The following is a 25,065-nucleotide window of genomic DNA, read 5'->3' as shown; positions in this document are numbered from 1 at the left end:
CAATGCATTTTGTAATGTGGCAGTTGATAGAGAAGTAAACTTTGGTGACATCCATTCATGAATAATGACTCTAACTCAGATGCTCATGCATTGATTGCGCTCTCTCCGATGGCTAAACCCGACTTTGAGACTTCGTATTGCTTCTCGTATTGGCCATGAATCTGTAGGAACGCAAATAAAAGAAATGACTAAGGATATTCCTCATTCAAAGCAGATTCAGAGAAAATTATCTAGCACTTTGCTTATATTCTAGGCTTTGATGGACTGCGAACTGAAGGTCTCGATTCTCAGTAATAACTCTAAGTGAAGTTGAGTTGGTCTCGATTAAATGCGGCGGAAGTATCGAAAGATCGTGCACTTTATTCGGCATTGAGTTTTCAATCAACTGATTTAAAATTACAGTTCAATTATTTTACCTGCGGTGTTTTAAGACGAACTTCTTGATGCTGTGTAATTTAGAGGCACTTGTAGAACGCCTGTGCACGTGATCACGTACACCAGCCTCTCAATTTGCGCCGCCTAATCCTCGGCGCGTATCGCGTCGGTGCATACAGCATCTTCGCGATAGCATCACAAGAAGTATCGACAAAAAAAGCAAGACGCATTTCAACAATCCAGTAAAAGATCTCATCACCGATACCGAAATTATCGCACTGTCATTATCGCGAACTTTTTGACGGCACCTCTCAAGACTCATTGTTTGCTCATCTCACCGCCACCAACATGTTTCTTTGTTGTGATTGACTACAACTCAACGTTTAGATTGGCCAGTCAAGCTGGCACACGGCAAACCTGTCTGCGTGAATCACGACTAGAGGTGGGGAGCTATTTGGTGGTGTTGCCTTGATACGTCTGTGTGGTAGACACACAAAGTCAGTGCTACTATTTTCATCCCAGAGGCCAAAGAACAACCGTCTTCCGCCTTCATCTCAAGACAACAGAGACGATTTTCATGACACAAAAGAGCGCACTTCCTTTCAAATTGAATTCTTTTTGTTGTTCAATTCTCTGTTCATACCAACTTCACTCAGCCTTCACATCTCACCTCAACCATGCCTCCCAGAGTCAGTAGACGTAATACCCGCCTCACAAGTCGGGAACCCGAGCAACCGCCTGCAAATGAGTCGCCGAATACGTTGGTGAGGCCTCATTTACCGGCTCTGCAAGGGACGCCAAGTACACGGAGACAGTACACATACGGCTCTGGTGCTGAGCCGCCGCCAAAGGTGGGAGCTGGTCTGCAGCGCATGGATTTGGGCAGTGCTGTCAATCAAGCCCTGGCCAACAATGTCGATGATGAGGAAGAATTCGTGCGACCAGCTAAGCCAAGGGCAGCGCCCACAAGGGTAGATGATGCGGGTCCATCAAGAGACAGTAAGTGACATACACACTTCTTCTGGACAAGTCTAACATGAAATAGATACATCACGCCCAGCAACAGGCGCTGTTCAACAGTTAGCGACTGGGAGGGATGACGATAGCTCACGAAGCTTTGGGTTGGAAAGTGACTACTACGAAGATGCAACGATAGGATCGGTGCCACCTTTGATAGCAAGAACTGAAAGGCAATCAACTGCTTCTAACCCAAACCCTCGAGCTCAACGAGATACGTCTGTACAGCGCAGCCTACAGCCATCTCGTCTTCGCGAGCAACACAGTCTTGAGGCGCAACCTAGTAGACCTAGGGATACTCAACAAACGTCACTCCAAGTACCCAGACAAACGCGGCAGAAATCGCGTGAACCAGAAGAACCCGAGCCGGAAAAGAGGGCTGCGCCTGCTACCCGTAGTAGGACTACGGCGAATACACCAGCCCCAAACAAAACTCGACAAAGCCAGCCCCGGCCTCGAAAACCTACGGTAGTGGAAGATAGTGAGGAGGGTGAAAGCTCTGCTGAAAGCTATGAAGATGATATCGAGAGTGAAAGCTATGAAGACGATATCGAGAGTGAAAGCCAATATGCAGGCAATGCAAGAAAGGCACGTACAACCACAAAGACTTCTACACGTATAGTTGCCAACCCATTCCGTCGACAGCCATCTCGAGACGCCGCTCCTGAGAGGAGAGATCAAAGAACAAGCGGAGACCACAGCCTTTTTTCTAGAATCAATAGGCCTGCTTCGCCATCGAGTGCATTTGAAAGGGCCCGTCGAATTCCCGATGATGCACGAGAGCGTGATTGGGCCATCCAGCGAGAAATTCAAGAAGCAGAGGATCAAATTGCTCGTGAGCGAGCTGAGCGAGCTGAGAGAGAACAGGCACCCCAAATAGAGCCGTGGCGTCAATGGCTTCGGGAACAGATTGCTTGGTTATCAACACTCTGGCCATTCAACTTGATCTGGAGACGGCGTGAAGACAATGACTTTGACGATTTTGACGATGATCAATACAACAATGGCGGCCCTACAGATTGGTGGCGGTTACTAAATCCCATGACATATCTGCAGTCTGTTGTATGGTTGGTCGATAGGATTATGGATCATTTCGTCAACCTTCTCGACGGATTATCTGGTGTTCAAATTCGAGGTTCTTGGGTCGAAATGGCGGTCTATACTGTTCTCATCGGCACCGTTGGTCTGTCTTTGGGGATCTTTCTCGTTTCGGGCATGGGAGCTTTGCGGCCGTCTCTACCAAGTGTTCCAAATTTTGGATTAGGTGGTGTTCACTTGCCGAACCCTGCTGGCTTTGTTCACAGTGTTGGAGATATGATACCGTCGTTCCCAGTACCCTCATGGCCTTCCTGGAGCAGAGACGACGACGAGCATGATGTCTTCGCATACAATCCCATTGACAACATTGAACTTGCGGATGAAGTCAAAAAAGCAGTGAAAAAGCTGACATTAAAACTCAGTGACCAGAAGAAAAGTCTCGAGAAGCTGGAAGCGAAACTACCTTATTTCATCACCATGGAAACCATCAATGGAAAGCCCTCTATTCCTCAACAGTTCTACCATGGTCTTCAAGATTATCTGAAGCAGAGTGGGAGCTTTTTGAACATGAAGAAGAAGGGCGGAAACTACGAGATCTCTACGGAAAAGCAATGGAAGGCTATCGTGGCGGGACTTGGTAAAGACAAAGATTTCAAGTCGAAGCTCACGAAAGCTGTTGACAGTGGCATTGAGGAGAAGCTGCCTGCTTTCTGGGATACATGGTTCAAGAATAACAACAAGGTTCTCGAACCGCTCATTGAAAAAGCAATAACTAAGACAAAGGCTGCTGGATCAGGAGCTGGATTCGACAAGAAAGTCGCCCAGATTGTTAATGAGCAACTCAGTAAGCAGAACCAGACTGTTGTTCCTCGCAGCGAATTCATAAAGCATCTCGGGAACGAACTGGCAACTCATCAAGCAACAGTCCGAGCTGAGCTCCAGGAGCTGAAGTCGGATATGTTGGCTCACATTGAAGAATCGATACGTACTGCACAGTTGATGGCTCCTAAGGGAACATCGGACGCTGAGATGAGAAAACTCATTCGAGAGATCGTTATCCAGACTATATCAGACGGAGGCCTTGAAGCTGGTGTCAAGACAAAGATTCACGAAGACTGGAACAAGCGGCTCAAACATCAGATTAACTTCTTCGCAGTCGGCGCAGGTGCTACCATTGATAACGCTCTCACGACAGGTGTATGGGATCCATTCAAGCAGGGTGTTGCTACTAAAGAAGCTTTGAAGCGTGGCGTCTCTGGCGTACACCCTCTCCCGGCCGTGGCAGCGCTTCTCCCCTGGCAGGATGAAGGAGACTGTTTTTGCTCAGTTCATGATATCGATGGCAGTGGACGATATCATGGTGCCAGAATCTCCGTTCACCTTGGTCACTTGGTCGTTCCCACTGACATCGTCATTGAGCACATCAATCAGAACGCAACAACAGATCCCCTGGCTAGACCGCGACAGATCGAAGTCTTTGCTAGATTCGAAGACGAAAAAGAGCGTGATCAAGTCTTTGCTGTAACAGCCCACTGGTTCAGAGAAGACACAACTAATCGGAACATCTCTGTTCCCTTATCTAACCAATTCGTCAAGATCAGCGACTTTGACTACGTTGGAAACGAGTTAAACGATGGTGTACATGTACAGCACATCAACGATGGGTTCTCCAACCTCAACATCGGTACAGATCAGATCGTCGTTCGATCCATGGGCAATTACGGCGCTGTGGATCATACGTGTTTTTACCGCGTCCGGTTATTTGGAAACGTGGTGGAAGAGTTGGTGTAAAAACTAACGGATAAATAAATCTGTTGGTGCAGTTTAGACTTCGATGTGCTTCCTGGGCGTTGAGGATAGGTGATTGATTCATGTAAATATTCTTGTATGGGAGTGTGAATTATATACGCGAGGCATTGAAGCGTGGAGCTGGGATGGGAATGGACAGCTTTTGCTGAGAATGGTGCTACTTATAATTCACTCATGACTTTTTCTGACATGTAAGAATTCTTTCAATAAGATACTCCATGGGATGATAAAACCTGAACATTAACCCTATGCATTTTATTTCGCAACTTTTGTCTATCCCTATACACAAGGCTCCATAGGGTATCGAACCTATCCACCTCCTTAATCCAACAATCCAGTAGCAAGCGCCTCGAGATCCTCCAAAGTCTCCGGCTCGTCCTGCACCTTGATAACCCTTCCCTTGCCCTTGCTCTTCTTCTCGTCCTCCGAGTCGTCCTCGAACCACTTCTTGGCTCTCTTCTTGGGCGGCTCGCGGTCCTCCTCGCTGTCTGACCTGTCGCCTCCCATTGGCAATGATCGCATGAGCGCCAGAGGATCTTCGCCGTCGTCGGCGTTGTGTAGCATGGGTGCGTCGTCGTCGTCTGATACGATACCCATGCGCTCTGCTCGCTCGGCGGCCTTGCGCTTTTCTCGCTTCTCGCGACGCTTTTGCTTGGCGAGAGCTTTGTCGTCCACATCTGCCTCGCGAACGCGCGATGTCTCGTCTTCGACGAACTTGCGACGTTGTTCTTCGGCTGGACCCTCTCCCATAAAGTCGTCCTCATCCTTGAGCTCGTAGATAGCATGGGCGTTACCGTCCTCGTCGAACACGACTTTGGTTGAGTTGCCCTTGAACTTGAGCATCTTCTTCTTTGACTTGAGTGCCTTCTCACGACGTTTTGAGTCGACGACGAAAGGCTCTTCACCTCCCAGACCATCAATAACCTTTGCCGTGCTCTTGAAAGCATTATTTGCCTCATCGTCTAGCTCATCATCCTTCAGTACTCTCTTGACTGACAAGAAATCGCCGTCGTCATCGTCCGCTCTCTCATCGCCATCAAGTACAAGCTTGTTGTAATGACTTGACAGAACGTCTTGATTTGTTCGCTCAAACATCTTGTCGTACTTTGTGCGCACCTCATTCTTCTTCTTTGACTTCTTCTCGCCATCTTCCTCAGATTCAGAGTCGCTAGACATTCCAGCACGAGGAGCATTCTTTATTCTCTTAATATCGTCGCCCTTTCTGAACTTGACTTGTGGTGTACCGGGGAGACCAAGACTAGCAGCGAAGCCGTCAAGATCTAATTTGTCGAACTTGAAGACATCTTTGTCTCTTTGTAGATGGATTGACCGTGTGTAACTGATGAAGGCCTTTTGGCCAAGGTACTTCAGATCTGGGTTCTGGAAGCACATGCTCTGTAGTTGATCCTTGATATTTCTCTTCTTCTTCTCCTTCACATTCACCTTCTGTATGGGAATCTTCTTTTGCTCAAGCTTCTTCAACATACCTGGCTCTTCGCTAGGGTCGAGGAATAGCACAGCTCGGCCATTACTCTGGTATCGAGCTGTTCTACCAACTCGGTGGATATATGTATCAACATCCTCAGGACAGTCGGCCTGAATAACCCAGTCAACGGCAGGGAAATCAATTCCTCGCGCGACGACATCTGTCGCAAACAAACACGATTGCTTCGCAGCTGTGAACCTGTTTGTGATCTCCATTCGTGCAATTTGCTTCTGGCGGCCGTGAAGGTGTAGTAGAGGAATACCGGGCTGAAGATGACGGAAACTCTCATATACGAATCGAACTTGCTTGCCTGAGCTCAGAAAGACAATGATCTTGCTCTTCAAATTGGCCTTGATGAAGCCATATAATGTGTCGAGTTTCTCTGTCAACGGTGTAATGATGTAGTGTTGTTGGAGGTTCGTGGGTGTGGCGCTAGCAGCGGCTTCGTGAACAGAGACGTATTCGGGGTCCTTCAGGCTGAGACGAGCAAGATCTGAGACCTTCTTGCTCTGGGTGGCGCTAAACATGAGTGTCTGTCGTGATTTAGGGAGATGCTCGACTAGCGCATCAACATCAGATTGAAATCCCATATCCATGATGCGATCCGCCTCGTCCAGAACCAGGATTTGCAAGTTGTTGGCATCGAAACCAGCTGTCTGATCAAGATGCTGTAGCATGCGACCAGGCGTGCAGACCAAGATGTTCATTCGATCCAAACGCTCAGCCTCCTCCTTCAAGCTCTTTCCACCGATTACCAAACCCGCCGAAAAAACATGGTTTCTGCCGACCTTCCGGAGCACTTGGAAGATTTGGACTGCGAGTTCTCGAGTAGGAGAAATGATGAGGGCGCCTAGTCCATCGTATTCGGTCCATTGGGCACGGTAGAGCTTCTCGAGAACAGGAATTAGGAAAGCAAGGGTCTTTCCGCTTCCTGTCTTGGCGGCTCCCATGACATCTTTGCCCTTGAGAGCCAGTGGAATGGCATGGGCTTGGACATCGGTAAGGGTTTGAAAATGTGAGGCCTCGAGGCCGTTGGCGGTCGGTACAGAGAGAGGAAGATGGGAAAAGTTCTTGATTTCATCCGATTTGGGGTCCTATATATTTTGTTAGCCAGAGTAAAAAGGGTTGTTATAATTAATATCCCCATACCAAATCAATCACTCGTTGTTCAAGCTGTTGAAGATCCTCTTGGTCTCTCTTGCGCTTCTGTTGGCGCTGCTCAGTTCGGCCATTCTTTTGCGGTTTAGGCCCTCGCCCAGGTCGCGCATGAGGAGGCATTGTGTGAAGTCGCGACGATATAGATGAAGAGGATCGAGGTGAAGCTCTCTAGACCTTGTCGTTGGCGCAAACCAAAATCAAGACCAAGTCTAAAATCGCTGGAAATTTTTTGGAAAATGCGCGGCGCCTGGCAATACCGATGGCCGACTGTGGGGCGCTTTACCGGAAGAAGCTTACCGCCATGGCAGAAAAGATTCACCGCCAAAAAATTGAATCCAACTGTTTTCTGCCCCTCCACTCAAGCAAGCTTCGCGAATTCATCACAACCAACTTCGTTAAGACAATATGAAAAACGACAAGAAAACGAAGAAGGCCGGCTCTTCGGCGAGTCAAATCGCCGATCAGCGATTCGCCGACTTCGAGACTGATCCTCGATTCCGATTGCCCTCGAAGAAGCAGACAAAAACCACAATCGACAAACGATTCTCTCGTATGCTCAAGGATGATGAGTTCACTGCTACCGCCAAGGTCGATCGATATGGCCGAAAAGTAAAGTCGGATTCCAAGAAGAAGGCTCTACAAAGGTTGTACCGCGAAGAAGATGAAGAGGAAGAGCAGGAGGATGAGGAGGAGGAAGACAACATCGAGGTCGACGATGACGAGGTCGTTCAGCGAGAATTGCGAAAGGCGCATGAGAAATACGATCCTGCCCGAGGCGGCGGTTTCTCATCTTCTGAAGATGACTCTGATTCTGAGGAGGAAGAGTCGGATTCTGACGAAGAAGAGGGTGGCGCGCAAGTCGATACCGAGGGAGACATGCAGCGATTCCAAGACGAGCAAAACGATGTCGAGGCTGGAGAAGTGACGAATCGAATCGCTATTGTCAATCTTGACTGGGACCACGTTAAATCTACCGACCTCATGGCTCTCTTTAACAGTTTCCTTCCCGAGACTGGTGGCAAGATCGACAAAATCTCAGTATACCCTAGTGAATTTGGCAAGGAGCGCATGCAGCAGGAAGAAGTCGAAGGACCCCCGAAGGAATTGTTCAAGAACTCCAAGAACGACTCGGACGACGAACCGGATGATAGCGACGAGGAAAGTGAGGATGGAGATGAACAAATCAAGAAGAGTCTGCTCCAAGAGGGAGACGATCAGGACTTCGACAGTGATGCGCTACGATCTTACCAGCTCGATCGTCTACGCTATTACTATGCTGTCATGGTCTGCTCAAGCCCGGCAGTTGCACAGAAGCTCTACGAGGCGGTCGATGGACGAGAGTACCAATCATCCTCCAACTTCCTTGATCTTCGATTCGTTCCCGACGATGTCACTTTCGACGATGAGCCCAGAGACGAGTGCGAAAAGGTTCCCGAGTCATACAAGCCCGTGGAATTCGTGACAAACGCCCTTCAGAGCTCAAAAGTCAAGCTTACTTGGGACATGCATCCTGAGGAGGCATCGCGCAAGGAGTCCATCAACCGTGCTTTCAGTGGTAGTCGCAACGAGATTGAAGAGAACGATCTCCGCGCATACTTGGCAAGCGACAGCGAAGATGACGACGATGTGGAGGAGGAAGAGGCCGTTGAGGAGAAGGGAGAGGATGAGCCCAAGCTTTCCAAGAAGGAATTAGCGCGTCGAAAAATGCGCGCTGCCTTGGGTCTATCTGAGGAGCCTACCAAGTCTTCCAAGAGCGCTCCCGTAGGCGACATGGAGATTACTTTCACCCCTGCTCTGTCAGAGAGCGCACCAAAGAAGACAGCTGAGGAGGAGACAACAATTGAGAAGTACATCCGAAAGGAAAAGGAGCGAAAGGAGAAGAAGCGCGAAGCTGCACGAGCTAGACGTGCTGGCCAGGACCCTGATGCCGAGGAGGAAGAGGAGGTTGCAGAGGAACCCGCAGGCGAGAATGAGGACCTTGGCTTCGACGATCCCTTCTTCACTGCCGCCGAAGACCCCGCAGCATCTTCCAAGACCTCCATCCGCAAGGCCGACCGTCTCAAGAAGCGCGAAGCTCGCGAAGCCGCCGAGGCCGAAAACAAAGCTCAGAAGAAACAGCTCGAGAAGGTCATGGCCGACGTGGGCGCAGACCAAGCCGATCACTTGGACCACTTCGACATGAACGAAATCGTCCGCGCAGAGAAAGCCAAGAAGAAGAAGGGCAAAGCCAAAAAGAAGGCCCTAGCCAAAGAATCTCGCGGCGGTCTGCAGGAGGACTTTAGCATGGATGTTGGCGATGATCGTTTCAAGGCTGTGTTTGAGAGTCATGAGTATGCTATTGATCCTTCGAATCCCAAGTTTAAGGCTACGGAGGGTATGCAGAAGTTGCTTGAGGAGGGTAGGAAGAAGAGAAGGGTTGCTGAGGGAGGGGATGAGGAGCCCAGGAGTAAGAAGGCTAAGAAGGGAAGAAGGTGAGGGATGTAATGTAATAGATTCTGTATATCTGGTAAGATTGGAGTTGGGTTTAAAAAGTGGTATTTGATAGCACAAATCATGAAGCATATACTGTTCAGTTCCCCTCGTCTAGCACATGACGCTTATAATCATCAAATATGATGATTAGTACATAAATCTCTAAACATTTCTCGTGACGGTTCTGTAAGTCCCATTATCAACTCACTTTATGCATCCAGTGGCTTCTGCCCACTCCAAAAATGCATCTTCCCATAAGCATGAACCTTGGGATCCCTCATGGACAGTCTACACTCCGCAAAAAACACCTCCATCTCATTCTTATCCCAACCCAACTGCGGGAAATGCAGATTTCCAATCGCCGGGAAGAATTCCTCGCATGCAGTTCTATAATACATACCCACCAATCTCATAACCCTTAAATCATTAGCAGCAAGTCTCTCGGTGGGTGGCGGGACTTACTTGTCTTTTGGCCACGTTCCATAAGGTAATTTGATAAAGTTATGCTTGATGTTAACAAATCCTGCTTCTGCGAGATATTGGCCTCCGAATACAGCGGCGTGTGCGTTTGTTTCGTAGAGAGCAAAGGCTTGGAGGATGATTTCTGTGAAGCGTTTGAGGGGCCAATCGTCGGGGATGCTATCGTCGTCTGTGTGGACTTGGCCGTCTACGTCTTGAAGTTCTACCCAGGCACCGGGTTTCATGTTTCTGGTATCGTTAGAGGAGGGTTGGGCATAGAAGGGGTGGACGTACGCGTATACTTGCTTGAGAAGTGTTACGGGTGATTTGAGGATTGGAATCATGTTCCGGAGATGAACGAGGTCAAAGTCATCGCCGTTAAGCCATTCGTCTTCGATGTCATCTACTAGAAATCTGTGTATGTTGGATATAGGATCTTGTGCATATGTGAATGACTTACTTGACGTTTGGAGGTACCCAAGTTGGTTGTATTGGACTTAGATCCAATCCCAATACTTCAGCACTCGGATATTTCTCACCAACTAACACCATTAGCATCATTCCCTCTCACTCATTTTTTTTCACATACTCTCAATAGCCCAAATTCCCGTGCCAGTCCCCAAATCCGCTATCCTTTGCGGATTCTCCCCAATCGGGGCATAAAAATATCTTCCATCCGTAGCCTCCAACATCATCGCATGAAGCATATCTTCACGATTCTGCTCCGCCTCATCATTCGGTAACGGATATCGTCCATGGCGATAACGATGATATCGACGGCCGTTTTGGTAGCTGTGTTCGAGGATACTGGAGCTTATGGATGTTGATGAGGAGCGAAGACTTGACGTATCATCGGGGTCGAAGTCGCTGGCGGAGAATTCATCGTCTTCGTCGCTGCCGCCGGCTTCGATTATTGCGTTGCCGTGTAAGAGGCCTTGGTTATCTTCGGGGGTTGGGTCTGTATCTGGAGTGGTGTTAGTTGTCATACGATTCTCTTGCGCAAGGCCTTCGCAGTATTCCCTAACTCTTTCAATCTCAACTGAACATTCCCCCTCCACTCAATACGCCAAAGTGAATGTCATCCTCATACCTTGTTCATCATATCCCGCCGGATCTGACTTGTCTTGTAATGGAGGACTACTCCTCGGACTCGCTCTTTTGCCTTCTGTATCATGAACACCCATTGCTTTGCCGTTTCTCTTTCAGCTATCACAATGAGCCTCGACTCGGGACAACATCCAGTATAAATACTTCCTCACTCAATGAGGGGGAGAAAACAAGAATCACGAGAATATGCACAAGCGGATATAGCATCCAATAAAAGGCACTTCTGATGGTCTGTTTTGCTTCTTCTACTGCGAATGTGACAGGTTCCAAAAGACAAGAGATAAGAGGGAAGAAGGCGCTTGAACATGATGTATTGCGTAATAACTCAACTTACGCTGACGAAACAGGATAGTCCTCCCGTACGTAGCTCATCTTTACTTGCCCGTTTACGCAGAAGCTATAAAGCGTCCTTTGGAATTTCCTCTTCGTGAATTCTGACGTCCTCGACGCTGCAAGACTAGTGCCTGATCTGGACCCCTTGGCGTAGAGAACATGCCAGTCGACACGGCACGAGCGAGGTACTTTTCATAGTTAGATTGACTTCGGGGTTTGACTTGATGTCCGAGATTTTCGCATTCGAGTAGTTTATGGAGATGGTGGAATACTGGCGTGATGGTTTGGAGCGATATCTCGGGTGAGGAAATAGAGTTGGCGAGATCGTGGGATAGATCTGACAGGGAGAAGCGAGTGCTGGGGTATGAGTTCTCTTAGCTTGGATTTGACGGGGAAGGTCACTGGATTGGGTATTCATATCGGTGTTTTTCTTCTCATTTGTTCATATGTCACCATGATTGGCTCTTATGCATGCGGTTGGTGATATTGCAGCACGGCTGAGACAGTTCAAATGCTTGCACTTCGAGTGAGAGTTAACCATTGATGCCTGCATCCGAAATCCTGGGTCTGGACCGAGCAAAGAACGTAGGTGCAAGCTACCTAATTTTACGAAATTCCTTTAAAGTGGTTAATTAAGCCAAGGCGTAAATGGACATTGACAGCTCATGACTCTTTGAGTTGTTGTGAGAGTGAGATTGTTGCAACAACCTGACTCGAATACAGGCCTCCAATAAAACTCGATCTGTATCAATGCCATTTCAGAACCGCCATCTGCATCAAGCTATTTATGGACATTTCACCAGCATGACCGTATTACAATGCCAGTGCTCCCCCTCATATGTATGCACATGCAGTGCATGTTGCGCGTTTACGATAAATACCAATGCATTGTCCTGCAATTGTGAGTGAGTGAAGCTCCTTGGTTGGTAGCAATGTAAGGTAAGGTAAGATAACACAGATAAGAGATCTGTCCGCGTGATGATGAAAAAGGGTGGGATATCCCGCACGATCCGGTTCTTTAGCTGCCGTTTCCGTCTGATAATCACAACACCAAGTCAAAAGTCGCGATGCTAAGTCTTGACCGATCACTACGGCTCAAGTTGAATGTGGTTAAAGTGTCTAGTTTTAGTGGCCAGGTTGGTGATGCACAAGACCTAAAACAACATATGAGTACACCATCGCAAGACGATTCAAGTTAACCTAACATATTTCACCATACAACCTCTTTACAGAGGAAAAGACACTAGAGAAGGCTGGGAAAACACCATAGCTAATCCCTGTCGCGAGTCAGATACCGGTATAGCTCTTCCCCGCTCAGAGGCGGGAGAGACGCGATGCATGTTAGCAACCCTCTTTGTTTTAATGAGGGTGTGATCAAGGTCGCATCGAGAGGCTGATGTGCGACCCTTGAGCGCCTGTCGAAGGAGCAGAGGAACACGGGGGAGAAGAGAGTGGTGATTATAGTGGTTTGATTAGAAGCAGGTCAGAGTGGGATGATATCGTCTTATCTCCACCAGTTCATCACCGAAAGGATCACATCCATTATAATTTATAGAGGTTACTGTAGAGGTGAAGCAAATATAGACGACACACGCAATGCACCATGAATGATTCATCGCCACTGAGGGACCCCTATCGCAGAATGATCATCATGATCATCCCTCCTAAACATCAAAACAGCTTCATCATTCATCACTCATCACTCATCACTCATTATTCTCTCACCGACTGTCGGAGCTAAAGTTCCCAAGGCTGCGTTGCATCGAGAACGATCGTGATGGAGGGGACGGAATTTGGGGGTCATCGCCCTCTAAAACGAACGCCACTTTATCTGTGGGGAAACGCGTGAGCTTGATGATTTTTTGGTGCTAGGCATGGGTGTTACAAGACCTTGGAAGGTAGATATCTCTTGTGTCATTATGGTATTCATATTACTCGTAACTCTCCCGTTTCTCTTGAGTCTTCCTGTTTTCTACTTTCTCATCGTCTTTATAATACAGGTCCGGGATAATTTTGAGCTCGTTGATCCTCCTCCTCCTCCAACGTCACCTATTTACTGTGACGAGACGACTTGAACACCAAGAATCAAGGCAATGCCGCCACAGTCAAATTCTCCTCTGCTTCCCATCTCCACGCCTACAGCTATCGCATCACCATATGAGCAACCACCTCCTCCTGCTCCTACAGCAGCGAACCATGTGCAGCGCTTCGCCATTACGACTTTCTCTCTCGCTCGTTTCGCCCGCGGTGTCTCGTTGATAGCATACCCACGCTTCGGCCTCTGGGCCCTCGATATCGCACCTGATGGTTCAGCGTATATGCTCGCTAGTCTGATTGGTATTCGCGATATTCTCCTCTCGGGTCTTTTATACACGAGCGATACTACAAACGCTGCGACAGACTCGGCTGCTCGTCGCGAAGTCACCCGTGCGCTTGCGACGAATTTATTCAGTGATGCGCTCGATGCGTTTGTGCTGATATTCTACGCTGCTTGGTCCGATGACTGGGGAAATCCGATTGCGGTTATTGTTATATCCGCTGTTATGGCGATCTTTGAACATTTGACGCTGTGGAGCTTGAGTGAGGATGATTGGGCTGCGCATGAGTATGGAAGTCTGGGCGATGATAAGAAGGCGAGGATGAATGCTTGGCTTCGAGAGTTGGAAAGATGTGGTCCTGAGACGTATCGACCTGAACAATCTGTTCCGCCCTCTTCGCGCGCTTCGTTCAGACAGTATGGAGCTATTGTTTAGGTGTTGATGAGCTATGGTTCTGATGAAAAGTTACGGCTGTTGTGTCTATTCTGCGTGGCGTTGATGGCTTGTTTGCATTTGGGGTCGTTTTCAAGATGGTTGATCGTTGGAGTTGGGAGTGCATGTTGCATGATGGACATGTTGATGTTTTCTGCGATGCATCTGGTTATGCAGTCTATACCTTCAATACCATTTCTTTTGAGTTTGACGTTTGTTATAGGCGCTGGAGGTGAATGCGTCTGGTTTGTTATTTTTGTACGACATAGAAGCCGAGCTTCCATTACAAACATGGACTATTATAAACCTTCTTGTCTATAGCCTCTCTGGTCACTATTCCCGAGATCTTCAAATCCTCTATCTAGAAAGTTCGGCAAATCAAGAAATGGCGTTACAATTCATAAATCTCATACGAACAATCCCATGACATACACTCAATTACACCTTTACAGCAAATCGGAGATGTATATATCACAACCCTTGCTATGGCGTGATATATCGCATCTGAGGCACAATCAAGGGTCTGGTCTGATAAACGTGCCGCATGTGGAGAATACCGGCCGCTAAAATCCTCCGAGTCAACGACAAAAGGACTTCAAATCTTTTCTTTTTTATATTTTGCCTCCCTCACTTGTCGCATACAACAACTTGATATCTCTTAGGCTTCTTCTGTCGTTACACTTGCGCTGCTTTCTGCATTGAGTTGTTACAATGCCTGTCCCTCGTGTAAAACGTGTGGCGGTCATCGGCGCCGGACCAGCGGGTGCCATTGCGGTTGATGCTTTGGCTCAAGAGAAGACGTTTGATCTTATTAGAGTATTTGAACGCCGTGAAGGACCTGGAGGATGTTGGTAAGTTATAAGATGTCTAGTGAACTACTAGATTCTATAGTGAGAGAATTTAAGCTGACGGTGAAAGGATTGGTGATACAACTCAACCTCCAACAATCTCAAACCTGGCAAAGCTCGCAGATCGTACAGCAGATGAGCAATTGCCCATCCCTGAGAGTTTACCAACATTTCTTCCCAAGTCCACGCAACCACGCCATGAAGAATCATCTCTTTACCCATACCTAGAAACAAACGTTGACACATCCACCATGGAATTCACACAAGAGCCCATCCCCGAAATCCGTAGTGAGAGATCAATCGGGATGCACGGCCCGCAGACACCCTTTCGACACTGGAAAGTCATGCGTGACTACATAGCAGGTATCTTGCATCGTAATCACTACGAAGATCTTATCTCGTACAACACCACTGTGGAACATGTTGAGAAGACCGGTGATGAGTGGAAGGTTGTGTTGAGGAAGGATGGAAAGAAGAATGATTATTGGTGGAGTGAGACTTTTGATGCTGTTGTTGTGGCGAGTGGTCATTACTGGGTGCCGTATATTCCGGCTGTGGAGGGCTTGGAACAGTTTGAGAAGACGAGGCCTGGGAGTGTGGTGCACAGCAAGCACTTCCGAGGGAGAGACTCTTTTCATGATAAGGTAAGTTGTGCGACTCTAAGAAGTGATGGTGCTAACGTGGTGTATAGAGAGTCGTTGTTGTAGGTGCTTCGGTATCCGCGGCCGATATCGCAGTTGATCTCGTCGACACAGCCAAATCACCCATTCACTGCGTTACCATCGGCCACACCACAAACGTCTTCTTCGGTGACACAGCCTTTGACCACCCTAAGATCCAGCAACACCCATCTATCGCCAAAGTCGTCAACCGAACAGTGCACTTTATCGACGGAACCAGCGTTGCAGATGTAGATCACATCATCTTCGGCACAGGCTACAGCTGGACCCTCCCATTCCTCCCCTCCCTCCCCATCCGCAACAACCGCGTCCCCGGTCTATACCAACATATCGTATGGCAAAAAGATCCAACCCTTCTCTTCGTCGGTGCAGTAGGCGCTGGTCTCACGTTCAAGATCTTCGAGTGGCAAGCCGTCTACGCAGCTCGTATTCTCGCAGGCCGAGCAACGGTACCTCCACAGGAGGAGATGCAGAGGTGGGAGGATGAGAGGATACAGACACACGGTGATGGACCAAAGTTCTCTGTCGTGTTTCCTGATTTTGAGGATTACTTTGAGGCGGTGAGGGAGTTGGCTGGTGAGGGTGAGCCGGGGGTGGGACGCAAGCTGCCCAAGTTCAAGAGGGAGTGGTTTAGGAATTTTATAGAGGGTACGGAGTTGAGGAAGGGATTGTGGAGGAGGTGGAATGCGAAGGCGAAGGCGGATCTTGAGAAGGATGGTGCCAAGGCGAGGTTGTAAATGCGACTTGAGTCTTAGAATAGATAATGCGTCTTGTTTAGATTTAGACGCACAAATAGATTAGGGTATATAGACATTGAGACGAAAGAACTGGATTATAGACTACATCTGAACATCAGGCTCAGGATAGTTGTTGGGCTGTATACAGTTTACAAGGCGGTGATTCAAGGCTTTACAGAAGACTAGGTATGCCTTTCGCCATCAATTCCCATGGTTCAAGGTCAACGATAATAATACTACATATCTTCTGGGTAGAAGATAACTCTTACTAGTATTGGAGCATTGTATGATCAGATCTCTTGGATAGCGTGGTCTATTTTATGTTGTCCCTCCACGAGACACATCACTTACCTCGACATTTCAAGGTTAGAATAGGACGAGTTTTCATATAGTAAAGGCGAAGTTCTAGAAACACGACAACGACTGTGCTGCGTTTGTGTAAATCTGATACACATACCTATCAATTGCCTAATACTACAATACTTTCAGTAATTGCTACTGACTTTCCAATTTGAACTCACCTTGTAGACAAAAGTATAATATTGAAGTAATGATCTATAGTTACCATGAAAGGGATATTCTGAAAGCCAATAGAACCATCTTTATATGAATTGACCTTGTTATTCGTGAAGCTTACCCCATACCCCGGATTTTCAAGGTGGAGCTTCCAGGGGATGTCATGAACTTGACATGCCGGCAATGAATTTCCATTTAGTAATAGTTTGCTACGATCGAGCCTCTTAAAAACTTGGAGTATAGAGTTACACGAAACAGAAGACGAGGCGTCATTAGTGAGCATGTGGTTTGGGTGTGCACCCCGCATCTTGCCGGAGGTCAATAGTGAGCCATGAGTTCTGGAAGCTTTTTGACATGGAAACGAAAGTCCAGAGAATCAGATTCAATGCTTAAAGAAATGATAAGAAACGTTGAGACGTTTAATGTTTAAGATATCTAAGCTTTGAATGTTGAATTCTTATCGTGAGCTATGATAAGCGAGTGCCGAGATGCGTGTTGGTGGAGTATCGGGATCGATGCTTGACTCCACTGAATGTCCACTTGAGCTCTAGAATGTGACCCAGGATATGGGATCAACCATCAAGGATTGCCTTGTTATATTGAATATCATATATAATTGTAGAAGTTCTCCAAGAGATTAAAGCACTATTCAGCATCACTTGAGCTTATATGTCACATCTCGGCTTCTAAAGCCTATCTCTTGACAAAAACAAATAGCTTCCCTTCTTATCAGTGTTACGTCGTCACAATGGACCAAGAATTAGCGCTTGTTTAGTGGCTGATAGTGATGCACTTCCCCGCGTTTTTATCTCGTCCAATGGACCAGGGCCTGGAGATACGTTGCCACGCCCCCATGTCCGTTCTCGAATCCCATTAAGGACCAACACCTCCAGGTTCTTGCGAGGACGGTCTTCTCTCCTTTTCCTTCATAGCTCCAACCTTTCACTCCTGAGATTGGCTTAACAGGACAAAATGCAGACAAAAACATCAACAAAGACAAATTGCAGAAGAGCTTCAAAGACCAAGAACGGTCCTAACCCACGATCACGCTCTGGCTGTGTTACTTGCAAGGCCAAACATGTAGGTCAAACTGCTTGTTCTGATAGCGCATACTGACTCGTCCAGACAAAATGCGACGAAACAAGACCCGAATGTCTAAGATGTATTCGCAAAGGCGTCAAATGCGGCGGTTACTGGAAAGAGTTTAAATGGTCCTTCAAGCATCAACCAGGCGAAGTAAACTTCGAGTTCGCGGCCCCGACCTCACCAACGTCTTCGCGAAGAAGTTCGACTATACAGCCCGAACCGTCATTTGTAGCGACACCTTCTGCGGTATTTGATGTTGCGCTAGATAATCCTGGTCCAGTGCAGACTGAGGAGTTGCCTGTTGAGGATAATACTTCAATTCTTGGTGATGCGAGTTGGACGACGAGTTCTTGTACCGAGTCGGATAATGATATCTTTGCGCGATCGAATTCCATCGTCGAAGAGAATATAAGCGATTTGACGGTTCAAAATGTCGAAATGACTTCTCAAGCTCTTACACCGACAAATGAATCTCAATACTTTGAAGGAACACCGCTCACTGTTGGTCTTATAACTGACACTTCATCCCTCCTCATCAGCAACTGGTTCGAACAAGTCTGCACACTATGGTCCGGTTTCGACTCAGACTTTAACCTCAATCGGAAACTCGCTCTTGAGCTATGCACGAGTTCTCAGTCTGTGTTTAGTTCCTTGCAGAGCATGTCTGCTGGCTTTCTATCGACGCGCTTACCACACATGAAGCAATCGGCTATGTACTTCTTACAAGCGGCTACCGGATCAGTTCTTTCCGAGGCAGAAGAGATCATTCAGAATCCTGCCGTGGACAACATGCCCGCTGGTGCATTATTCTCGCTATTCTGCCTTGGGACGACGGTGTGTTGGGTTGATGCGAGGCAATTAGGCCTACCATTCTTCCGATCAGCTCGCAAGATCCTAAATCGCCTCAATCGCCGCATTTCATCACTTTCAGCAAAAGATCTGGAACTATTATCATTCTTCAACAGAAGTCTAACATACTGCGAAATGCTTCTTGCAGCAGTTAACCAAGACGACACAGCTCTCGACACAGAAGATCCAGCAACAGGTCCTCAAACCGACACCTCAATGCAACTAGCCGAGCGATACATGGACAACTCACCACACCCGTGGACTGGCATTTCCCCGCTCGCATCTCAGCTCTTCGCGCAAGCGATAAGACTTTGCCGAAGCTTCCGACGAAACCTCAAACTACCGAAAGAAACAGGGCGGGATTTCCAACGAGCTTTGGAGGAGATTCAAGAGGCGCAGCGGTTGGAGGAGAAGCTCTTGGGGCTTGAGTTCCAGAATACTCTTTGTGTTGCTAATACGGGAGATTATCGAACGCCGTCGCTTCATCTTGCGCAGGTTGCTGAGGCTTATAAACTTGCTGCGTTGCTGCAGCTGTATCAGACCTTCCCCGATCTGGTGGCTTTGCGATTACCGACTGACTCTGTTCATGCGAATAGTCGACATATTCCTTGGGAGGAGTGGATTATTCCGTTGAGTCTTCGACTTGTCAATGTGCTGGAGCATATCCCGCCCAATTCCGGCACACGCTGTATCCAGCCTTTGCTATACATCACCGCGAGTACAGGCCTTCGCTACGATACTACGACAATGCTCGACATTTCTACTTCTTCATTCGACGCTGGTCTCGCTTCATCTAGCTTCCAGACGGATCCCTTCTCCATGGACATGCTGGGTACTTCACCGCCACCTGCGAACTTAATATCCCGCATGTCCCTCGATATTAGCAACGCTCGGCATTTCATCACCGGACGACTGAATATGCTGGAGAGCAGTTTACCGCCGAAACCGGTTATGATGGCGAAGGAACTTATCAAGGCTATATGGGATGCTTATGATAGTGAAGCACCTGGGTCTGCTTCGGTGCATTGGGTTGATGTGATGGAGGATAACAACTTGAGATCAATGTTTGGTTAGGAGATTGCAAATGAGATTGTTTATTGGATCAAATGTTTGGAGCTTATAGGGAGATATCACGGTTGGGATCACACTAGGTTATTGGCTTAATTGAGAGCTTCATATATGGAAGCATTCTAATCTATCAGATCCCGCTATCCATCCAGCCCATCCCATCTATAGATCATTCATCTTTCTCGCACCAGTATAAAACGCCAACCCTGTATCCGGCGAAGAGAAAGTAAGCGTAGCGCCATTGGGGATATAAAACACATCCCCAGCCTTGGCCTCAACCTTTTGACCCGTCGAGTCCTCAATGACAAAGTTTCCCTCGAGGATGATCTTGCACTCGTCGTATTTGTATGTGTATGTAAGAGGCTCGCCCTTGTTGACGCGGAAAAGACCCATGGCCAAGGGCTTCTCGGCGCCTTCGGGCGTGGAGTGGATGTCGCCGATGAAGGTGTTTCCGCCTGAGAGAGGGGGGATCTCGAATTTGGATTGGGCTTGGGCGAAGTGCTTGAAGGAGGCCATTTTGATAGTCTTTGGGGTTTGACTTTTAAGGGTTTGTTTAGGTGAAGATATTGGATTGTTTGATCCAGAAGTGGAGAGTTTGATGCTAGATATGAACAGTTCGAGGAAATGACCCTTTCATATACCCATCTCTCAAGCCTCATTCCCTTCAAAGAAATACCAATGTCACACATAAGCGGCGAGGTTAACCATCACCAACATTCATTCCCTCTTTGGAGCAATGTTACCGGCGTGTTTGCGGGGAATGATAAGATGGCGATAGCATGGTTTTTCCTATTTGGGTCAAGTTGTCCGGAGGTTGAAGATGGTGGGGTTTTCGGGATGCGGAGGTCGCGGGGCGTGGAGCGTCCGTTTGGAGAAGCGATTTCCGGTTTGTGAAATGATAGATACGTAACTTGTTTCTATGTGAGGGATTGATAGTGGGATGGTGGGTTAAAATGGGTGGTATGGCTGCTAGGAGTGTTGAGGTTGTGTGTATATATGTGTTGACTTACACGACGGTTTCGCAATACAAACAACTCCATTATACTTGTATCTCAAGATAGTACTCTTGCTTGTCTAGATCATCATGGACTTTACATTATCCTCCTTCGGCCCTCATGAAGCCGTCATACTCCTCAGCATCATAACAAGTCTCGCCCTTCTCGGTTACAAACTCAGCGACATCAGCCAAAGCCGCAAAAGCTTCCGCTACAAAAGCAAACTCCCTCCCGTATCATCAAACTACCAACCAAGCGACTACAAAACCCCCATCCCAGAACCCCACCCCAACTGGTCCATCGACAAGACCAAGCCCCTCCCCTACAGAGCATTCCGCTATGGCCCCAACTACCAAGTCACCATGGGTCTGCGGACATGTCCCGTAGAAGAGTGGATTGAGCTGGATAACCACTATCCAAAATATCACGCTGATAAAGCTGCGAGGATCAAGGAGAGAGGGACGAAGTGTGTTGATACACATCCTGATGCGTATCCTGCTGCTATTGAGCTTCTTCAGGAGCTGGCGGATTATCTACCTGCGAGGTATCCGAGTCTCTTTGAACGGACGGCTGTTGGGATTAAGAATAAATGGTCTGGTGAAGACTTCAACATTGTTGAGCGTCCACTAGCTGAAGATCCCATGGCTATCTGCGCCCGCCTCATCCAAGATGATCTTGCAATCATGGTCGAACGTCCCGATGGTCAATACTATCTCCTCGCCGGCGCCATTCTCCTCGCTGGCTTCTGGCGTCTATCAGACAAATACGGCATGTCCCTCTCCGAAATCCACACATCAGGCGACGTTCCCCATTTCAAAGAAAAGCTCGAAACAGGAATGTGCAAGTTCTTCAAGCGCCTTCGCCCAGAAACAGTCTACAACCGCAACAACTACTTCCTCCAAGTCGACGACAGTCTAGCCTGGAGCTGGAGTATCGGCAGTGAAGACGCACCCTCTGTGAGCTGGAGTACCGCTGAGAAGGATAAAGCAATTGAGCACCACATGTTTCGCTCTGAGCGACAGTCTCTTCGACGATTGCCAAAGACTGGTGCTGTGGTGTTTACTATTCGTACGTATTTTCACCCTGTGACGGAGATTGCGCAGGAGGATTATGTTCCGGGGAGATTGGCGAGTGCGGTTAGGAGTTGGGATGATAAGGTTGCGAATTATAAGGGGAAGCAGAAGTATGGCGAGGTACTGTTGGAGTATCTTGATAGAGAGCATGAGAAGCAGTTGGCGAGGGGGTTGGATGTTGAGAAGGAGGGTGAGATTAGGAAATATCCTTGGTAGATGGTCATTCCTGAGTTGGTAGAGCAATCTTATGTCTTTTATGCATTATGTCAATAGATGACGGAGTTATAAACGAAGCATTTGTTTTGAACTTTACAATCAAGATTCTCATGGTGAAGATAAGCACTCATTGTCGATGGTCGACTTGTTCAACCCTTCTGAGAGTCTCCCCTTGTCCAACTATATCAACTTGTAGAATGAAGCCATCACGAGGTATTGAGCTCAGAGCTTGCGAAATTAATAACAAATAAATTAAAATCGCTAAATAAGATCTTCGGATCCACCACTTCACTCAATTGACAGTCCACTTCCTCTCCCACCCCGGGAAGAACGGATTCTCAGCCAACGTAGTAACCTCCCAATCCGCAGGGATCAAACCCTTCCCAATCTGCTCCCTCTCCCATTTCCTCAGCGTCGGCTTCGTAACATGCTCAACATGCCACGTTCCCTTGTACTTCATAATATTTTCCTTGCCCTCATTTAACACCTTCAGGATCAGAGAAGGTACATAAGGCTCATCTCTGAACTCAGTCATTGGCGTGAACAGAGCCTTGAAGTTGAAGACAATGGCACCGGAGAGAGGCAAGCGACGTAAGGTCTGCCAGTCAACTCGAAGGGAAATATCTTCTTCGGTTAGGGAAGGGTTTTGAACTTCTCGAGTCTTGAACTCGGGGTCTTCTGAGGGGATGAAGAGCGGTTGTCCGACTTCGAGACCCCAGGATCCGCGCTGGATGGGACTATTGGTAGGCATTTTGGTGAAGAATCTTTTGTTCATTTAGCAAAGTGTTAATGTGTCAGGGTGCAAATTAACGTACCGATCCATGCTAAACTCCATCTTCTCCTTGTAATCAGGCACCGGAGCATGTATCTCCGGCAATCCCAGGCCAATCTTCTCGCTTAACTTCCATCCGACAGAAGAACAAATAACGCCTGCTCTGAAGCAGTACCGTCCGGTAGCAGGATCTCGCAGTGTAAGCGCAAAATCCTCAGGAACGTGATTGAGAAGGAAGAGCAGCGGCTCAGTCTGATCAAGATCCTGTTTTACTCCCAGAATATGATTGACGAATATCTTGCCGTGGACTTCAAATGCTTGTGGGTATCGCGCACATAGGAATTGGATGACCATCTCCATGAGCTCTTTGCATGCGAGCTCAGAGCCAGGTAAGGCCTGGAGGACACCCGTCCCGTGCTTTGCGTAGAGGGTTTGTCGCTGGGCGATGCGTTCGCGATATGTGTTCTCTATCTCCAGCCAGAAGTCTGGGTCCATTTTCTTCAAAGCTTCAAGTAGTGTCAGTCATGCATCAGTGTCGGAGATTGAAGGAGTTGCACTTACACATAGTCTGGTGATAAGCCCACCGAAATGGACGATAAGGTCTGGGTAATGCTTTATCGACATTGAAGTTCTTGAGAGGCTCTGGTAAGGGAACACCTGACAGCTTTGCATAATCGGGGAAATCTCCCAGTCTTCGGATCTCGTGAACACTGAAGCTGGTGAAGTTGAATGTACTGGGATTCGCATGGCGATAGTCCTCATCCAACCTCAGAAGAGGCTTTGATGCCACAGAAAGGTCAACATCGTCAGAGCCGAAGTCTGGCGATATCTCAGGGAGAACATGTCGCTGAGACGGAGGATAGACAGTGGTATAGTCTACAGGTGCAGTCTTCTTCACAGGTTCTGGTGGAGGAGATGAGGGATACGCATATCGATTGAGAGCCTTTCGCTTGTACACAAGAGCATGAGCCAAAAGACCCAAACACGCACAAGCACTGGCACAAAACGATACAACAAGTACAGTATGAACCGTATTAGGATGAAGACTCTCTGAAAAGACAAGCATGATGAAGAATATCCTCACAAACAACAGTGATATCGAGGATTTACAGAGTCACGACCATCTACACAGCAGCCATCTTTTCTTTATGCAACCTGTTTCTACGTCAACTCTCCCAAAAGAATATCGTCAGAGCATCTCAAAAGATAAACGCCAGTGAAACCCAAATTTGGTTACATTTCGAGGACGCCTGCGGGTTAACATAACCCTTTTAGGATAGTCGAATGAGAGTCGAAACGCGGGGTACAGTAGCGTTATCGCGGGAAGGGTGACGTAGGATTGATAGTCCCGAGATAGGGACGTATCTGTGACACGGATGGGGAAATGCTTTACGGTTGTGGTGGGTGGGGTTGGACTTCTTATCGCGATGTTGTTGATGTTGAGTTGGTCAGATGATGCTGCCTGTGATTCTAGAGCCGGACAAACACTCCGATACCCGCCCTGGATATGCATGTCCAGGTCATTTGGATAGTTCCGCGTTGCATGTCCTATAATCTCATAGCGGAAAGTGCACTTGTGTTTAGTTTGGTCTTGTGATTGGACTTGGGTAATCGTTGGCTATGCCCCCATATCCAGCCATTATCGGATACTAACATGGGCCAGCAATGGACTTGTATACAATTTAGCAAGTTTTTCAGAGAGGACAATCTGTTCTTAGCCGTTATCATGGTTAGCCAGTAAAATCAACCGGGTGTTTAGTTTTATACCTCAAAGTCCAAGGATGGAAGTGAGATAAGTTGATGGAATCTACCACTCAACCCAACCTATAAGAGACACTTGAATAGTGTCTTAGTTCAAAGGCAGATTTGAGTCTTAAATGATCCTCTAATCAATAGAATTCTTGTGAAGCTTCTCATTCAAACGTTTTCTAATGTACTCCATATTGATTGATGATTTACATTTTCTTTTCATCCCTTAACTTATTCGCGAGAACCACAACAGTCATTGTGTATTATATAAAAAGAAAAATATATATAATCTTCAAATGAACCCAAATACCCTATTGACCTTTTATCCCAAGCTTACATAAATTTATATCTTGAGCAGTTTTTGTGTCACAAACTCGAAGATCCACCACGAGTTGTTCCACGAGTATATTACTATTGGTTTCCATAAAGCTTCAATATGATAACTCATTACTGCTGGTTATATTTGAGAGTT

The 25,065-nt window shown here is 47.5% G+C and overlaps 10 protein-coding genes across 10 annotated transcripts; 6 read left to right on the top strand and 4 right to left on the bottom strand.

The window, feature by feature from the left end:
- The first annotated feature begins 568 nt into the window (after positions 1-568).
- BKA55DRAFT_575079 (uncharacterized protein) lies at positions 569-4,453 on the top strand. Its single transcript, XM_046193354.1, has 3 exons — positions 569-1,374; positions 1,421-1,980; positions 2,038-4,453. Exons 1-3 carry the CDS (start codon positions 1,053-1,055, stop codon positions 4,219-4,221), a joined length of 3,066 nt encoding a protein of 1,021 aa, XP_046047050.1. The 5' UTR covers positions 569-1,052; the 3' UTR covers positions 4,222-4,453.
- Positions 4,454-4,457: 4 nt separating this feature from the next.
- Positions 4,458-7,091, bottom strand: BKA55DRAFT_648411 (P-loop containing nucleoside triphosphate hydrolase protein). The gene is made up of 2 exons (XM_046197245.1): positions 6,875-7,091; positions 4,458-6,819 (listed from the first exon to the last, which is right to left on the bottom strand). The coding sequence occupies exons 1-2, from the start codon at positions 7,001-7,003 to the stop codon at positions 4,561-4,563; spliced, it is 2,388 nt and encodes a 795-aa protein (XP_046047049.1). The 5' UTR covers positions 7,004-7,091; the 3' UTR covers positions 4,458-4,560.
- A 164-nt stretch (positions 7,092-7,255) lies between these two features.
- On the top strand, positions 7,256-9,449 carry BKA55DRAFT_575076 (uncharacterized protein). The gene has a single exon (XM_046193353.1). It carries the CDS (start codon positions 7,289-7,291, stop codon positions 9,356-9,358), a length of 2,070 nt encoding a protein of 689 aa, XP_046047048.1. The 5' UTR covers positions 7,256-7,288; the 3' UTR covers positions 9,359-9,449.
- A 12-nt stretch (positions 9,450-9,461) lies between these two features.
- On the bottom strand, positions 9,462-11,188 carry BKA55DRAFT_98988 (S-adenosyl-L-methionine-dependent methyltransferase). The gene is made up of 6 exons (XM_046201708.1): positions 10,905-11,188; positions 10,404-10,778; positions 10,275-10,356; positions 10,109-10,228; positions 9,818-10,063; positions 9,462-9,772 (listed from the first exon to the last, which is right to left on the bottom strand). The coding sequence occupies exons 1-6, from the start codon at positions 10,996-10,998 to the stop codon at positions 9,565-9,567; spliced, it is 1,125 nt and encodes a 374-aa protein (XP_046047047.1). The 5' UTR covers positions 10,999-11,188; the 3' UTR covers positions 9,462-9,564.
- Positions 11,189-13,347: 2,159 nt separating this feature from the next.
- Positions 13,348-14,007, top strand: BKA55DRAFT_541805 (uncharacterized protein; the record flags this gene model as incomplete). The annotated part of the gene is made up of 1 exon (XM_046190421.1): positions 13,348-14,007. One exon carries the CDS (start codon positions 13,348-13,350, stop codon positions 14,005-14,007), a length of 660 nt encoding a protein of 219 aa, XP_046047046.1.
- A 441-nt stretch (positions 14,008-14,448) lies between these two features.
- Positions 14,449-16,669, top strand: BKA55DRAFT_575070 (uncharacterized protein). Its single transcript, XM_046193352.1, has 3 exons — positions 14,449-14,855; positions 14,923-15,496; positions 15,544-16,669. The coding sequence occupies exons 1-3, from the start codon at positions 14,716-14,718 to the stop codon at positions 16,267-16,269; spliced, it is 1,440 nt and encodes a 479-aa protein (XP_046047045.1). The 5' UTR covers positions 14,449-14,715; the 3' UTR covers positions 16,270-16,669.
- Positions 16,670-17,757: 1,088 nt separating this feature from the next.
- Positions 17,758-19,794, top strand: BKA55DRAFT_517340 (fungal-specific transcription factor domain-containing protein; the record flags this gene model as incomplete). Its single annotated transcript, XM_046188181.1, has 2 exons — positions 17,758-17,865; positions 17,911-19,794. 2 exons carry the CDS (start codon positions 17,758-17,760, stop codon positions 19,792-19,794), a joined length of 1,992 nt encoding a protein of 663 aa, XP_046047044.1.
- A 122-nt stretch (positions 19,795-19,916) lies between these two features.
- Positions 19,917-20,714, bottom strand: BKA55DRAFT_575068 (RmlC-like cupin domain-containing protein). The gene has a single exon (XM_046193351.1). The coding sequence runs from the start codon at positions 20,302-20,304 to the stop codon at positions 19,951-19,953; it is 354 nt and encodes a 117-aa protein (XP_046047043.1). The 5' UTR covers positions 20,305-20,714; the 3' UTR covers positions 19,917-19,950.
- A 15-nt stretch (positions 20,715-20,729) lies between these two features.
- Positions 20,730-22,150, top strand: BKA55DRAFT_575067 (uncharacterized protein). Its single transcript, XM_046193350.1, has one exon. The coding sequence runs from the start codon at positions 20,873-20,875 to the stop codon at positions 22,070-22,072; it is 1,200 nt and encodes a 399-aa protein (XP_046047042.1). The 5' UTR covers positions 20,730-20,872; the 3' UTR covers positions 22,073-22,150.
- A 91-nt stretch (positions 22,151-22,241) lies between these two features.
- Positions 22,242-24,293, bottom strand: BKA55DRAFT_648396 (uncharacterized protein). Its single transcript, XM_046197244.1, has 3 exons — positions 23,406-24,293; positions 22,888-23,350; positions 22,242-22,836 (listed from the first exon to the last, which is right to left on the bottom strand). Exons 1-3 carry the CDS (start codon positions 23,908-23,910, stop codon positions 22,365-22,367), a joined length of 1,440 nt encoding a protein of 479 aa, XP_046047041.1. The 5' UTR covers positions 23,911-24,293; the 3' UTR covers positions 22,242-22,364.
- Positions 24,294-25,065: the final 772 nt, after the last annotated feature.

This window comes from Fusarium redolens (genome assembly GCF_020744475.1).
Source record: "Fusarium redolens strain MPI-CAGE-AT-0023 chromosome Unknown BKA55scaffold_12, whole genome shotgun sequence".
NCBI classification, from domain to species: domain Eukaryota; kingdom Fungi; phylum Ascomycota; class Sordariomycetes; order Hypocreales; family Nectriaceae; genus Fusarium; species Fusarium redolens.
Note: the sequence above shows the minus strand (reverse complement) of the source record. Positions and strands in the feature narration are given on the sequence as shown.